The sequence below is a fragment of the Phoca vitulina genome, unplaced genomic scaffold, assembly GCF_004348235.1.
Source record: "Phoca vitulina isolate PV1807 unplaced genomic scaffold, GSC_HSeal_1.0 scaffold2, whole genome shotgun sequence".
NCBI classification, from domain to species: Eukaryota; Metazoa; Chordata; class Mammalia; order Carnivora; family Phocidae; genus Phoca; species Phoca vitulina.
Genome location: NW_022589705.1, coordinates 37,949,310 through 37,964,455, shown reverse-complemented (window position 1 = coordinate 37,964,455; position 15,146 = coordinate 37,949,310). Strand labels below are relative to the sequence as shown.

Sequence of the window (15,146 nt, the reverse complement as noted above, 5' to 3'; positions counted from 1 at the left end):
ATCATCCTGCTAGCAGGTCTGCTGGACTCTAGAGCCTCACCCACTCCCCGGTGCAGAGGCAGAATTACTCTTGAGGACCTGCTCATCCTATAGACAAGCCTGGCTAGCAGGGAAGAGAGGAGGAAATGCCTCTAAGAGCCAGAGTCCAGGCTTCACATCCTTGACTTGCTACATACTAGCCGTGCAGCTATGGCAGTTGAGTTAATTCTCTGTGCCTCTGCTTCCCCATCTATAAAATGAGGGCAAGAGTGCCTGCCTCTTAAGATTATTTTAAATTAATACATAAAATGCTTAGAACAGTGGGTGGTACAGTAAGCTCCTGATAAAGGTTAGCTGTGATTTTACATCTGAAAAGAAGGTCTTACAATTTAGCAATTGGTTGAAATTGGGGTGAGGGAAGGCAAGAGAAAGAGTCAAGGGTATAATGCTCATCCAAGGAATATGGCTCATACTCAGAACTAATAATAGTATTCAGAAAACAGCAGAAAAAAATCATATTGAATTCTATTCTACAAAATAATCTTCAAAAGTGTCGAGGAAACATGAAGCTTCCACTCCTTCTATATGGAAGGAGACCTGAAGGACCTGACAACTAAAGGCAATGCTTGATTCTGAATTTGACCCATTGGCTTCAAAGGACATTACTGGGACAAATCCACTGAAATCTGAATGGGTTCTGAAGATGTAGTTATGTAGCAAGATGTGTTTAGCTCCTTGTCTGGAGGCAGTGAAACCAAAGTGTTCTGTAGTGATGAGGCATCAGGAGCTACTTACTCTCAAATATTTCAGGAAGTTCTTTATTCTCTACTGATAACTCTTCTCTACAGTTGGGATTGTTTGAAAATGAAAACAATGTATTTTAAAACTTAATAGCTAAGATTTGTTGAGTGCCCACTGTGTACCTGGCACCGTGGTCAGTGCTTTGCACATGAGCATATTCAGTTCACCAGGAAACTCTCTTTCATCTCTACCAAAAGAGTCCTGCGCCCCTCCCCAGTGCCCCTGGAGCAGCATGAACTCTCCCCACTAGAACACTACAGTAGTTACCTACTAACTGCTTGGTGTGTATAACGCCTGCCCACCCCCCTGCCCTGGACAGCCCACTCTTTGAGGGCAAGGAATGTACCCCATTCTCCGCTGTATCCACAACTCCCAACACAGCTCCCTATAAAGCATAAGTACCCCATACGTGCTTGGTGAATGAAGTGCATAGACTTGTACACCATGGCGACTTGGGACGAGTGTCTGATACATGACTCCTTTTCTAGGTGGCCCAGGCTCTGGCAAAGGCACACAGTGTGAAAAGCTGGTGGAAAAATATGGGTTTACACATCTCTCGACTAGTGAGCTCCTGCGTAATGAGATGGCATCAGAATCTGAAAGAAGCAAATTGATCAGAGATATCATGGAACGTGGCGACCTGGTGCCCTCAGTAAGCAACAGCTGCTTTCCCTGGTGGTGGGGGGGGGGGCGGATATTTGGGAGTGTTGCAGTTAGTCTAAGCTGCTGGAGAAAAGAAGCCCCAAAAGACAATAGCTACATTTTATTTCTCTCTGATGTGAAAGTCAAGAGGCAGGTGGAGGGTGCTTAGCAGAGACCCATCTGCCAGACTATGTACCGGCCCAGGTTCCTTCCACTCTGTTGCTCTGCCAGCCCCTCAAGTGTTAGCCTATCTCATATTCTCCCAGGAAACTGGTCCCCACGTTAGTGTTAAAACCTTCAAAGCAGAGGTGAGCATGCTGCAGCAGAACCTATAATTAGAACCCTCTGGAAAATAGAAAATAATGTTTTAGTCTAGTTCTGGAAAGTATGATAGCATTATCTTGCAATCTGGTATCTTCCTTAGATAGTTTAAGTAAAGAATATCCCTTTCATGCATCTTTTTTCCTTTCAAGTCACCATCCATCTCTGAGCTGCTGGATGCCATAGGTATCAAAAAATATTCATTCCTGCCCTACGAGGGCCCACGCGAGGCTCTGTAATTAGGGCTTGTACAGCGCAGGCTGTATTAGCTAACAGAGCTTTATGCTTCCTCTTCAACCAGCTACCGTCCCTAGCAATTCTCTCAAGTCAGTGAATATCAACTGTTAGAAAATATTTACTGGAAAAAATCAACAGAGAAGCACATTCTATACCATGTTTTGCCTAGTTTTAAACTGCCATTATGCTTAATTTATGCAGTGTTACCATATGAAATACAGCCACTATATTTCATCTATTCTAAGATGCTATTTTAAGACACCCCAGTAAAATATAACTGATAAACTATTCCATATATAACTATATACGAGCACAAAAAAACACTATTAAACTGTGACTGATTGTAAGATATCTACCAATTTTATAGACAATAAAATGTGGGGGGAAAGTGAGCCTAAGAGTGGATGAAATATGATACATTTCTGTCGGCTGTTAATCTTATCTGAACCTTTCTCCCTTCCAAAATGGGATGACTAGTGGAGATGGGTGGTAATGCTAGTGTTGTTCTGTACAAGAGCTCAGATCCTGACCACTGTCTCTCTGCTCCAGGGCATCATTCTGGAGCTCCTGAAGGAGGCCATGTTGGCCAGCCTCAGCGACACCAAGGGCTTCCTGATTGACGGCTATCCCCAGGAAGTGAAGCAAGGGGAAGAGTTCGGACGTAGGGTGAGCTGTTTTTATGGAGATCTTCCCAGAAGGAAAATAAGGGACGTCATTGAGGTTGGGGGATAAATTCAAAAGTCTATCCCTCTCCTAATTACATTAATCAAACTTTCAGTTGCAAATGGCAAAAACTCAACACAAACTGACCAAAAAAGAGGGGAGTGGGGTGGGTGGGTGATGGTGCTGGATTTATTGACTCAAGTAACTAAAATGTCCAGGAGTGGTTCACACTTGGTTGGACCCATGTATCCAAATTTGTTCATCCATTGTGTGCCTTTCTCCATCTCTTGGATTCCGGGCTTATATTTCACCATCTAAATGATCTCAGAGAGAGTGTTTTCCTTTTCCAATGGGGGCAGCAGATGACCCAGGGTAGTGTTTCATTATCCTGGATTAGGTCATGAGCCCATCGCTGAACCAATCACTGTGGCCAAGGGGAAGATGGGAGGGCATATAATGGAATATCTAGGAATACCCTGATTCATGCTGGAAGACCAGGCCGGGAATGGGAAGGGAGGAGGGAGCACCGTACCTGAAGCACTTGGACTGAGAAAGGGAAGGGAAATTATCTAAGAAAGAATAGGGATGCCCTTAGAAGCCAGAAAGGGAATTGATGCTGGACAGGTAGAGTCAAATGTATGCACCGCTCCCACCTCCCAGCATCCAACCTCCCCAAGTCCCTCCGTCTCCTAGTGAAGCAGGTGGGGCAGGGCCACTCACCGGGGAACAGTAGTAAGTAAAAACCATCATAACTATCCTTCATTGAACCTACTCTGGGCTCGCTCTGGTGTTACACACTGTATATCCATTTACCTCTAAAGTCCAAGCAAGGGGGAAGCAATTGTCCCCAGTTATTAAACAAAGATTCCAGAGCTCACAAGAATTCATATTTATCTAGATAGCTCTTTAGTTTTAAGACATTTTCATATTTCATTTCATATATTTTTAATAACCTTTTTAGATAGATAGAGGAGGTATTTTCTTCATGTTAAAAGTGATGAATTTAGCCCAAAGAGATTACATGACTTGCCCACAGTCACATGTCTGGTAAGTGACAACTGCTGGTAGGATGAAGATTCCAGAGCCCGTCTCCATCCGTCTCTAACACTGCAATGTGGATTACAGTGAATCGGACTTGTATGTCTCCTGGAGGTTAGTCTGACCTTCTGAGCCTGTTTGATTGAACTTCCTTAGGTAGTATCTGAATATTTAAAGGCCATTTGCTCACCTTCCCCTACATTTCCTGCCAGGAACCAAAGTCAAAGAAAAAATGTGCTGGCCTGGTTGGCAAGAGTGGGATGAGCCCACCAGGGCTGTCCCTCCGCTCTGGAGCCTCTAGCAGCAAGGTGGGAGTAGCAGAACCTATGACTCTGGTGGTTCCAGGAAGTTCCCAATGGGGGGCGCTCACAGCCAGTATTCTACTGAGCTTTCTCCCGCACAACAAACCACTTTAAGAGCTCAAACTTCGATATACATCAACTACTTTTTTCAAAAAAAATGGAATTGGGAAGATTGCTATACCTTTTTTAAATATCATGATAAAATACCCATAACATAAAAGTTAACATCTGAACCACTTTTAAGTGTAGAGTTCAGTAGTGTTATGTGTATTTGCGGTGTTGTGCAACCAGTCTCAAGAAGTCTTTTCTTGGAAAACTGAAATTCTACACCCATTAAACAACAACTCCGTGTCTCTCTCACCCCCGCTCCAGCCCCTGCAACCACCATTTTACTTTTAGCTCTTTGAATTTGATGACTCTAGGGACCTCTTCTAAGTGGAATCAGCCTGATTTGTCCTTTTGGGGTTGGCCTATTTCACTTAGCATCATGTCCTCAAGGTTATTCATGTTGTAACATGTGTTACAATTTCCTTCCTTTTTAAGGCTGAAGAATATTTTGTTTATCCATTCATCCATGAACAGTTACTTGGGTTGCTTCCACTCTTCGGCTATTGTAACTAATGCTACGAACATGGATGTACAAATCTCTCTTCAGGACTTTGCTTTCAACTCCTTTGGGTATATATACAGAAATGTAATCACTGGAGCGTCTGGTAATTCTATCACACACCACCTACTGTTGCCGCTGCGCCATTTTACATTCCCACTAGCAGTGCACGAGCATTCCAGCTTCTCTGCATCTTCACCAACACCTGTTATTTTCTGGGGGTTTTGGGAGTAGCCACCCTAATGGGCATGAGGTGATCTCTTATTGTGGTTTTGGTTTGCATTTTCCCAAAGATGAATGAAAGATGTTGAGCATCTGTTCATGTTCTTGTTGACCATTTATATATCTTCTTTGGAGAAATGCCTATTCACATCCCTTGCCCATTTTTGAATCAGGTTGTTTGGTTTCTTGTTATTGAGTTGTAGGAGTTATTTATATATCAGATATATAATTTGCTAATATTTTCTCCCATTCTGTATGTTGCCTTTCGTTCTGTTGATTGTGTCCTTTGATGTACAGTTTTTTTTAAGATTTTATTTTTTTAGTAATCTCCACACCCACCATGGAGCTCGAACTCACAACCCCAAGATCAAGAGTTGCATGCTCCACTGACTGAGCCAGACAGGCACCCCGATGCACAGAAACTTTTTATTTTGATATAGTCTAATTTATCTGTTTTTGCTTTTGTTCCCTGTGGAGTTTTTTTTGAAGGTTTTATTTATTTATTTGACAGAGAGAGACAGCTAGAGAGGGAACACAAACAGGGGGAGTGGGAGAGAGAAGCAGGCTCCCCTGCTGAGCAGAGAGCCCGATGCAGGGCTCCATCCCAGGACCCTGGGATCATGACCTGTGCCGAAGGCAGACGCTTAACGACTGAGCCACCCAGGCGCCCCATGTTCCCTGTGTTTTAATGTCATGTCCAAGAAACCACTGCCAAATCCAATGTCATGAAGCTTTTCTCTTATTTTCTTTAAGAATTTTATAGTTTTAGTTCTTTCATTTAAGTCTTTAATTCATTTTGACCAATTTTTGTTTGTGGTGCAAAGTAAGGGTCCAGTTTCATCCTTTTGCATGTGGGTATGTGGTTTTCCCAATACCATTTGTTGGAAAGACTGTTTTTTCCCAGTTGAATGGTCTTGACACCCTTGTCAAAAATCGTTGGACCATCTGTGTAAGAGTTTATTTCTGGGCCCTGTCTTCTGTTCCATGGTCTGTCTGTCTGTCCTTATGCCAGTACCACACTGTTTCTATCACTGTGACTTTGTAATAAGTTTTTCAATCAGGAAGTGTGAGACCTCTAACTTGGCTCTTTTTCAAGATTGCTTTGCCTATTGAGGAAACCTTGAAATTCCATGTGAATTTTAGGATGGGTATTTCTATTTCTGCAAAAAAAAAAAAAAGCCAATGCCATTGGGACTTTGATAGCGGTTGCTTTAAATCTAGATCGCTGTGGGTGGTACTCACATCTTAACCATATTGAGTCTTCCGTAGACTGTTTTACATTTTAGCTTCTTCTAGTCTTTTAGCCAAGCTGTGGATAAGGTTCCTGGGGATACACCATGAATAACTGAGTAACCGGGAAGTGTTTTCTACACGACTTCAGAAACAGGGCCTTGGCAAGTCTAGAGGATGGAGAGAGGATAGAGAGGAGTTGTTGTGGGGTCAGGCCCTTGACAAGGGCTGCCTGCTAGCAGGGATTGGCGGCTGGACGCACACCATTCAAATACAGTGGGGGATACCCTGTAACGGCCACAGGGCCCACGGCGTTTCCTAAGCTTCAGGCTTCACGGTGACAGCACACTTCTAGGTGATTTCACTGAAACTTACTTCGCCTGTGAACTTAAGGTCTGAAGAGCCCTGGGAGGGTCTCCAAGAGAGTCAGGACAGGTCATGCAATACTAGCTTGGAAGTGCTGGGGGAAAATGTCTTTGAAAAGTCTACTTTTCTAAATTGTTCTTTTGAAGCCCCCAAATGGTCCAGTGTGGTAAGGAAGATGTGTGGTAAAGATGAGCATGTCTTTTTTTTTTTTTTTTTTGTCAACTACTAAGTGCAAACAACAATTATAAAAGTTATAATCCATATTCTCCCTTGGGGATTTTTATAACTGGAGGCAAATCTCTGATTTTAGGCCTGTGGGGTTCCAAACTGTTTTGAGCAGTGGCATTCACGTAGAGCTTCTTTAAAGCATGTCAGTCAAGTGGTCCGGAGTTCAAAAAGCTGCATCTTGCCTCTGTCCTATATTAGTGCGACTCTGGGCAAGTCACTCAACTTCAGCCTCCTCCTCTGGACAATGGAGGTAATAACACATCTGCCAAACCCTAATTCGAGGATTTTGTGAACATTGAATGACATAACATACATAACTGTGTTTTCTAAACTATAAAAGGCTATAAAATATTATCTCATTTAGGGTCAGTTTTTGTTTTTTTGTTTTTTTTTTTTGAGAGAGAGAGCGGTCACATGCAGGGGGAGGGGCAAAGGGAAAGGAAAAGAGAGAATCGTAAGTAGACTCCACGCTCAGCACAGAGCATGACACGGGGCTTGATCCCACAACCCTGAGATCATGACCTGAGCCGAAATCAAGAGTCGGACACTTAACCAACTGAGCCACCCAGGTGCCCCAGAGTCACTCATTTTTTTTAATCACAGCTCACACAAATCTGTAAATCCCGATTTGGTCAAACCTTTCTCCTTTGCTTATAACCCAGGTAGCATGAAGTAAAGGTTTTACATGGCTAGTGGTCTGTCCCTGGCCTTTGGCATATATGAATTCAAGAACCCATATGATTTCCCCCAAAGTAAAGCAGAACTCTCCCTCCCACTGGGGGCCCCATTCAGACAGGCATTAGAATGTGGCAGAGGGGCGCCTAGGTAGCTCAGTCGGTTAAGTCTGCCTTGGGCTCGGGTCATGATCTCAGGGTCCTGGGATCAAGCCCCAGCTCCCAGTTCAGTGCGGAGCCTGCTTCTCCCTATCCCTGTGCCCCTCCCCTGCTTGTGCTCTCTATCTGTCTCTCGATCTCTCTCTCAAATAAATAAATAAAATCTTAAAAAAAAAAAAAAGGAATGTGGCAGAGAAGAAAGCTTACTGGAACTCAGGAGTGAGAAAGAGTCATTAGCGTGGTGACCAGGCAGTTTCAACCAATGTTAAAACTCATGATGCCATTTCAAAAAATACACAAGTGCCCAGTTTCATTAATGAACTGATGACCTACAGTGAGAGGTCTACAGAAACAGTCTTTTACACACTGCTGGGAGGAGTTTGCAAAGGTCAAGCATGGTATTGATTTGTCCCTGGGTACAGTGACCTTGGAAGATTCTAATACAGCCTTACTTAGGCTGTATGCAAGGGAACACATCCAACCTTCCAAAGCAACTACTTGCTTTAAACTTGACCAGAAGAACAAAGATGCTAAAAATACACAGAATGAGCCGCTCTTGATTCATTTATGCCCCTGCAGGGACCCCATTGTTTGTAGAGCCCCCTCCAAATTACAGGCAAGGAATTAATTTGAAATTTGGCAAAGACAAACACAGACATCTGATTTTCTCCAGAGCTTTAGAGCAATCAGCCAGGTTGGGAGCAGAGTGAGCGTTTCTCATGCACCAATCAGGCCCACAACTGTTTGAAGCCCATTCGGGCCTGGGAATGGTTTTAACCAGCCTTTCTGTGTCGCAGAGACTGATGTGCCTGCTGCATGGGACCATCTGTTGCCGAAAAACCCCAGTTCAGTTCGTTAGGCTGACGTTCTTACGTACCTATAGTTGAGTCCTCTGAGACGCAGCGTCTGTAAGGATTTGCTTGACCTCACCGAAAACCAAACCCAAACTAGTGTCCACCGCTTAAGGGTGTGTCTGTGTGCGATTTCTCTACTACTGTCCTATCTTCTATTCCCAACGCTGGTTTTGGCCCCACTGAATTCATGATCTGTGCCTTCAGTATCCAACATGGTATATGGGGGGGGGGGGGGTCAGTGTGTGTGAGTGTGTGTGTGTGTGTGTGCACGCACCCGCACAGGTGTGTCGACGTGTGCGTGACAGGGGCAGAGGAATATGAAGAAGCAGTTGGGGTTTCTGACCATCAACTCCATCTTCTACTCCAGTTGAGAACTGCTGGGCACAGTGTCCAGGTCCTAACAGGCCTGTATTCGGAGCTCTGCTGCACAACTCACTGGCAAGTCACTTAACTTTATCTCAATTTCCTCTTCTGTAAAACATAAATTGAAAATGGCTACAGCCATGCCTCTTGGGAAGATTGGATGGGGTCCTTGAAGAGTACCTGACACATTCATAAGCCTACATATGGTGTTCAATAAATTGTTAGTCTTTTCCAGAATGACGTACTTTTCTGACTGCAGAAATAAAAACTGTATAGCTCTGAGACAATACAGAAAAGTATAAAACAGAGACTAATCACCCAGAGGTAACTCCTATTAACCTTGTCATGTCTGTTCTTCCAGTCTGAGTTCTACCCATTTGTATACAGATAATATCATATGGAATACATAACTAATAGAGTAATAGCTGTTATTTTCTGAGCACTCGAAATATGCCAGGAATTGAACTAGATGCTTTACATATGTCATTTTATTAATCTTTATAATCCTATTCAGCAGATACTGTTGTTTCCACTCTGTAGAGTTATTATCGTCTCCAAGAGGGCTATGTGCTTAGCCTGGCTCTCCAGTGTGAAATTGAAGTGCTTTCCTACATTAACCCAACCTTGTGCTCAACAACAGCCAAACTAAACAGATATTAACAGAAATAAAATGCATGTGCTTGCTCTTGGCTTTTCCCTCCCAGGAGCCTCTTAGCTGAAATTGTGCCCTTCGCCTGAATATGCAGATCATTTTCCTGGGTGTGTGCAGGATGACATTACTATCCCTCTGCCTGATGACTCTTAACTACCTCATAACACTTCCATCTACAGGATAAGTGATTCTCATTTTCAGAATGAGTTCTTCCCCAAAAAAAATAAAAGCGGGGGGGCGGGGGGTTATGAATCTGGCCAAAGGACTTTCTAGTTGGTGTGTTCTAGTTGCTTGGAATTGTGAGGAGCCTTGGGGACAACCTTGGGATTCCCCACTTGCAATTTTCTGCCCTCCTCATCTGACTTCCAGTTCGTTATAGAACTTTGAGCTGTGTAATGATAGTATGGTAGCAGCGGGATGGTATTATTATTACTAGGGTTGTGTGTTCAAGAATGCTGGAATGACCCAGATACCCCTCCTCTAGGGAGGTTCCTTAAGGGGAGGTACCTCTGAGGTGAGAGCAAATGGGAAATAGGCATGCCACTTTCTTGTTAACCAAGGGCCCTTACCTCCCAGCGCGGTGAAACCAGGAAATATGCTGGAGCATGTAACTTAGGCGAAAAGCATGGGTGGGGCCTCTGACTCTTTCTAAACCCAAATCTGACCAATGGGGGATTTTACAATTCAAAGGGATGAATATATTGCCAGGCTCACATTTATGTAGTGCTTAAAATGGGCCAGGCACTTGACATCTATTAACTCATTCATCCTGGCAATTGTCCTATTGAGGTAGAAACTATTATTATCCTCATTTTAAAATGAGGAAAATGAGGCACTCAGAGAGAACAAGACAGCTATTTCTCCCAACAAAAGAGAGTTTCTGGGTGGCATGCCCCTGCCCACTGGTAAATATGGCCCAACCAGTGTCCTGACTTAATCAGAACAAAACTAAAGTGTGGGTCAGAGGAGAGCAGGGTAAACTCCCCGTCCCGTCCCACCTGCTGGGATCAGGCAAAGTCATTATCCCAAGGCAGCTGAAGCTGACATTCTCATCCTGGTGGCTGCTCTCAGCTGGGATGAGCGCTCATCCCAACTCGATCCCAAGATGCAGCGAGAGCCAGCTTCCACAAAATATAATGGTCTCTCACACCACCCACTTCCTTTCCCACTGTCTTGCCCTCCTCTCCTGGCCCTGTTTGGCCCACCAGGCATCTGGCCTGAGCCCCGTCCTGAAGGAGAAGTCCACGAGGGTGAAGTCACCAGGCTTTGGAGCCACACACAGCTGACTCAGGACTGTCATTAACAGTCCTCAGTGGCTTTGGGCAAGTTAACCTCCCTGAGCCTCCATTTCCTCTTACTCAGAAGAGAGATGATACTTCCCGGCAGAAGAGGGCTAAACGGGCTAAAGGGATGGCTGTAGGTAAAGCCTTAGCTACTGAAACGTTGTTTGCTTGCAGGATGCCAACCGCCCCTGCAGGACCCTCGTGCTCTAATACCCAGCGGCTCTAATACCCAAAGCCTATGAAGAACCCAACTCTGCTGTGGCAGAATTCCAGGGATACCAGCAGGGTGATGCTGGGGGCAGGGATGTGTCCCCAAGTCTCTGTGAGTCATTCCGACAAGGGCAGAGTGCTCTTCCAGTCACGTGGTGTTAATGGTAAACCACAGTCTCATGAAAAAGAGGCAGAGCTGGGACACAGAGAACTACTTCAGAGGACTTTCTGAAGATAGATATAGATCATAGTGCTTTGGAAAATGATTAAATAGTATTTCATTCAAACATTTCAGAAACTTTTAGGTACTAAAACCATTAGTGGTACAGGCCGCTTCCAAATGGAATGACGGCTCCACAGCGTTTTATGTAGGAAGGGAGCGTGGGAGGAGGGTCCGGTCAAACCCCATTGTCTTGGAAATGGCTTGGTAGAGCAGCTTTTCAAACTATTATTTTGTGAAGAATTGGCCTGGAGATTTTCTTAAAGTGAGAGACTGATTCAGCGGGGTCAGGGATGGTGCCTGGGACCGCCTTTCTCACTCGCTGCCAAGTGATGCCTGTGCCACTGGTCTGTGGGCCACGCTTGGGGAATCCGTGCGGAAGCCAAAACTACCCCTCAGTTCTGCGCTCATTTTGACGCCAGCTCCAGCTCAGCTACCCATTTTCTCTGTTTGCCCCTGAATGAGTCCCGGAATTATCTTTCCTGTCTTCAGGAGTGGCCCCAAAACTCCCACAATTAGAAAAATCACGTTGTCTTCTCATGCAGACCCCACCGGAAGCTGCTCCAGGGAGCCTAACTCTAACCGAACCCCAGGCTGCCTCCCAAGCTCGCCCTCTGCTGGTAGACACGAGTCATTTCCTTCTACACCCAGCCTTTCATGCTGCTCAAACGCTCATTTTTGTTTTCCAGTTAATCCAGGCAGAAAAGGTGCATGACATAGTCCAGAGGTTTCACTCTTCTAGATTTTGGAGCGTTTTCTCACCCTGTTCCTTCAAGTACATCCTGTAGAGGGGGTAGATAAATGTTTGATCAACCCTTACTAGCAACTTACTGTTCCGTGGTGCCTAAAAGTCCTCCTCCCCCCCAATTTTGTTCCCATCCCTCCCAGGCACTTTCCAGAGTGGGGCGGCAAGCCTTCATTTACTCACAGCCTGACCACTGCAAGATGACCAGAGGGAGCAAGTTTCTTGGTGGTTGTGGGAGGGGAGGCGACACAGACACAGAGACATTAGGAGCCAAAGAACGTTTCAGAGAAAGATTGGGAGATTCCTGCTGCTGATCGTATCATCATCATTTATTCACTGAGACATTTCTTAATCACCTACCTACTGTCTGCAAGACTTGGGACCAGGAGTCAAGCATTCATAACCCTGCACAAAGAGATTGTAGCCTAATAGGAGAAATAAGCCTAATAGCTAACACCTATTAAGTACCATATGCCAAACATCATACTTACATTATTTTATTTAATTTTACTTACTCCTTACAGCAATCTGTGATCATCCTCATTGTACAAATGAGAAAATGAGGGGCACCGGCTGGCTCAGTCGGTAGAGCATGTGACTCAGTTTCAGGGTCGTGAGTTCAAGCCCCACATTGGGCGTGAAGCCTACTTTAAAAAAAAAAAAAGAAAGGAAAGGAAATCGGGGTGCAGAGAAGTTGAGTGATACTTTCAGTTAATGATGGAGTCAGATAGCTTAAAATTACAATTTGTTATTTTCTCTAATGGGGCTCTGGGGTTCGATGGGCTTGGCTGGCTGGTTCTCACGTGAGGTCCTTTGTACAGTTGACTTTGTACAGTCAGATAGTGGCTAAGGCGAGGGTACATGTCTGGCGCCAGGGCTGGGATGTCTAAAACAGCCAAGAGCTAGCCAGGCATCTCTGTTTGCACGGCCTCTCTGAGTGGCGAGCCTGGGCTTCCTCACAGCTTAGCGGTCAGAATAGTTGGACATCTTAGATGATAGTTGATCAGGCCCAAACTGCAAAATTTCTCATGATCTAAAAGCATACGGCCTCATTTCCATTATATTCCCTTGGTCCAAGTGGTTACGGATCAGCTCAGTTTCGAGGAGGTAGAGTTCTGGGCTCTGTGTCTCAGTGGAGGAAGAGCTTCAAGTACACCAAGGCAAGGAACTGATGAAGACCACCTTAGAGAACGTCACCACACCTTCAGCAGCCTGACTCCAACCTTTGTGCCTTCAACCCTTACGCTCCGCTGACCCCGCATCAAACAGACACAGGCACCCCGTGCTCCTAGTGGTCGCATGGGATAGAACCGGATACAAAGAAGGAAGTTAGCTCTGCCTCAGTAGGTCAGGGAAGGCTTCCCAGAGGAAACACCCATACGCACACACACACAGATGTCCCCTCAGTATGGAGGACAGATTGTGACTGCAGTAGGTAGCATACTATATGATCCCTACATTTTGTGAGGTGACAAAAGCTGAGGGCAAGAGACAGCTCTGAGGCTGCACATGGAAAACAGGAGCCATGAAGTCCAGTCTCAACTCGGCCACAGTGTGGTTGGGGGACCTGGAGAGGAACCAGAAGGCCAGGAAAGGAAAGAACTAGAGGTCTTTCCAGAGTATCACAGAGTGGAATTTCTGACCATGTTGTGCTCCCCCACCCCCAGGTTGGAGACCCGCACTTGGTGATCTGTATGGACTGCTCAGCAGACACCATGACTAATCGCCTTCTCCAGCGGAGCCAGAACAGCCCTTGCGCGGAAGACGCCGCCGCCATCGCCAAGCGCCTTGAAACCTACTACCGAGCGTCCATCCCTGCGATTGCCTACTATGAGACAAAAACACAGCTACGTAAGGTGAAACATCTCGCTCCCCTCCTCCAAAATGAGCTAGTTACCTTTTCTTTTTCTTTCTTTTTTTTTTTTTGAGAAAAAAACTGGGAAATTTTGGTCAAGGGTTCTGGGAATTAGAGCTGCATACAGCTGCACAGTTTCACCTTTGTATAAATCAAAATTAAATATCTGTCATCATGCAGACCACAAAAAGTTGGTCACAGAGTTTTCACAGATGCCCTTATAGTTGCTAAAAACAACTCATTTTTCCAAAATAGAGGGAGGAAGGGCGGGGGGCAGGAGCGGGGGGAGACATGGACGAGACATAGGTTCTGCCTTCTAGACCTCAGCTGAACAGGATGACCCAAAAGGTCTCTTCTAGGTCTAAGATTCAGTGACTTTGAATTTCTAGACTTTTACACAGGTCATAATTGGCACTTGGATTTCTTACGGTAACTGTTACTGAGAAAAGCAGCAGACGGGGCCGGGAGAGCAGGTAGTTTGGTGCCACAGTGAAGAGACTGTGGGGAAATGGGTCGCGGCAACCTAACAATCACAAGTGATAATCCCTGGTGAATCACCATTTATTTCATGAATTTGGGAAAACTACCCAGTCCCCCTCCATCCACTCATCTAATAAGCATGTATGAAGCCCCTCCTGTGGGCTATCCATTGCCCTAGTGGTTTAGATATGGATCGTAGATACAGTTCTTGCCTCCTAGAGCTTCAGGGTTTAGTAGGGGCGATAGACAAGCCTCTGATCACGGTATGGGGACAACGTGAGCACAGAGCGAGTTCCAGCGGCCCTTTAACCAGTCTGAGGGGAAAGGAAAAGCATCGAGGAAGGTCACCGGAGGACAACTAAGCTAAGCCTCAAAGAGGGAGTGATGGGAGGGGAGCAGGGCACCCCACACAGAAGAAGCCCCAAGTGAAAAAGGTCAGGCGGAACAGGGAACTCGGCTTGGCTAGGACATAAGGTGCCAAGGAAAAGAGGGACAAGAGATGCGGATGGAGAGGGAAGCATGGACCAGATCAAGATGAACCTTATGCAGAACCAAGTAACTGTCCTGTGGTGGATGGGAGGGGGGCAGACACAGTCAGGAGTTAAGACAGAACGCTCAGTCCATCCGCCTTGCGGAGGATGGATCCGAGAAGGCAAGGCTAGGAGACCACTCCCAGGGAGGCTGGGTGCCAAAGCACAGTAGAGAGCGCGAACCCCTACTTTCTGCTGGTCACAGGAAGTTCAGAGGAGGCATCAATTAGTAAATAACCAACTTGTCTCTGAGGCAGCTACATCATCCGTTCCTTGGCAGAAACCACTGATAATGAATTCTCATCTTCTACACCTGTTTATAGTCCATTTTCCAGAATCCTAAGAACTTAGCCCTGGGTGTAGAGGTCTGAAAGGTGTCCTTTGATTTAATGCAGGGATGTCAAATATGGGGCATGAGAGCCCCCATCCCCCACTTCCCTTCCGTGGCAGACATTGCTGACCACTCGTTCCGGGGCCCTCGGAGT

General features: G+C 45.5%; 1 protein-coding gene across 2 annotated transcripts in view; it reads left to right on the top strand.

The window, feature by feature from the left end:
* The window catches only part of AK5 (adenylate kinase 5), a 241,890-nt gene that overhangs the window by 207,463 nt on the left and 19,281 nt on the right, over window positions 1–15,146 (top strand). For both annotated transcript variants that reach the window (XM_032425645.1, XM_032425635.1), the window contains exons 11-13: window positions 1,269–1,432; window positions 2,530–2,646; window positions 13,464–13,652. In XM_032425645.1, coding sequence (XP_032281536.1) covers window positions 1,269–1,432; window positions 2,530–2,646; window positions 13,464–13,652 — 470 coding nt within the window. The remainder of the gene's footprint in view (window positions 1–1,268; window positions 1,433–2,529; window positions 2,647–13,463; window positions 13,653–15,146) is intronic.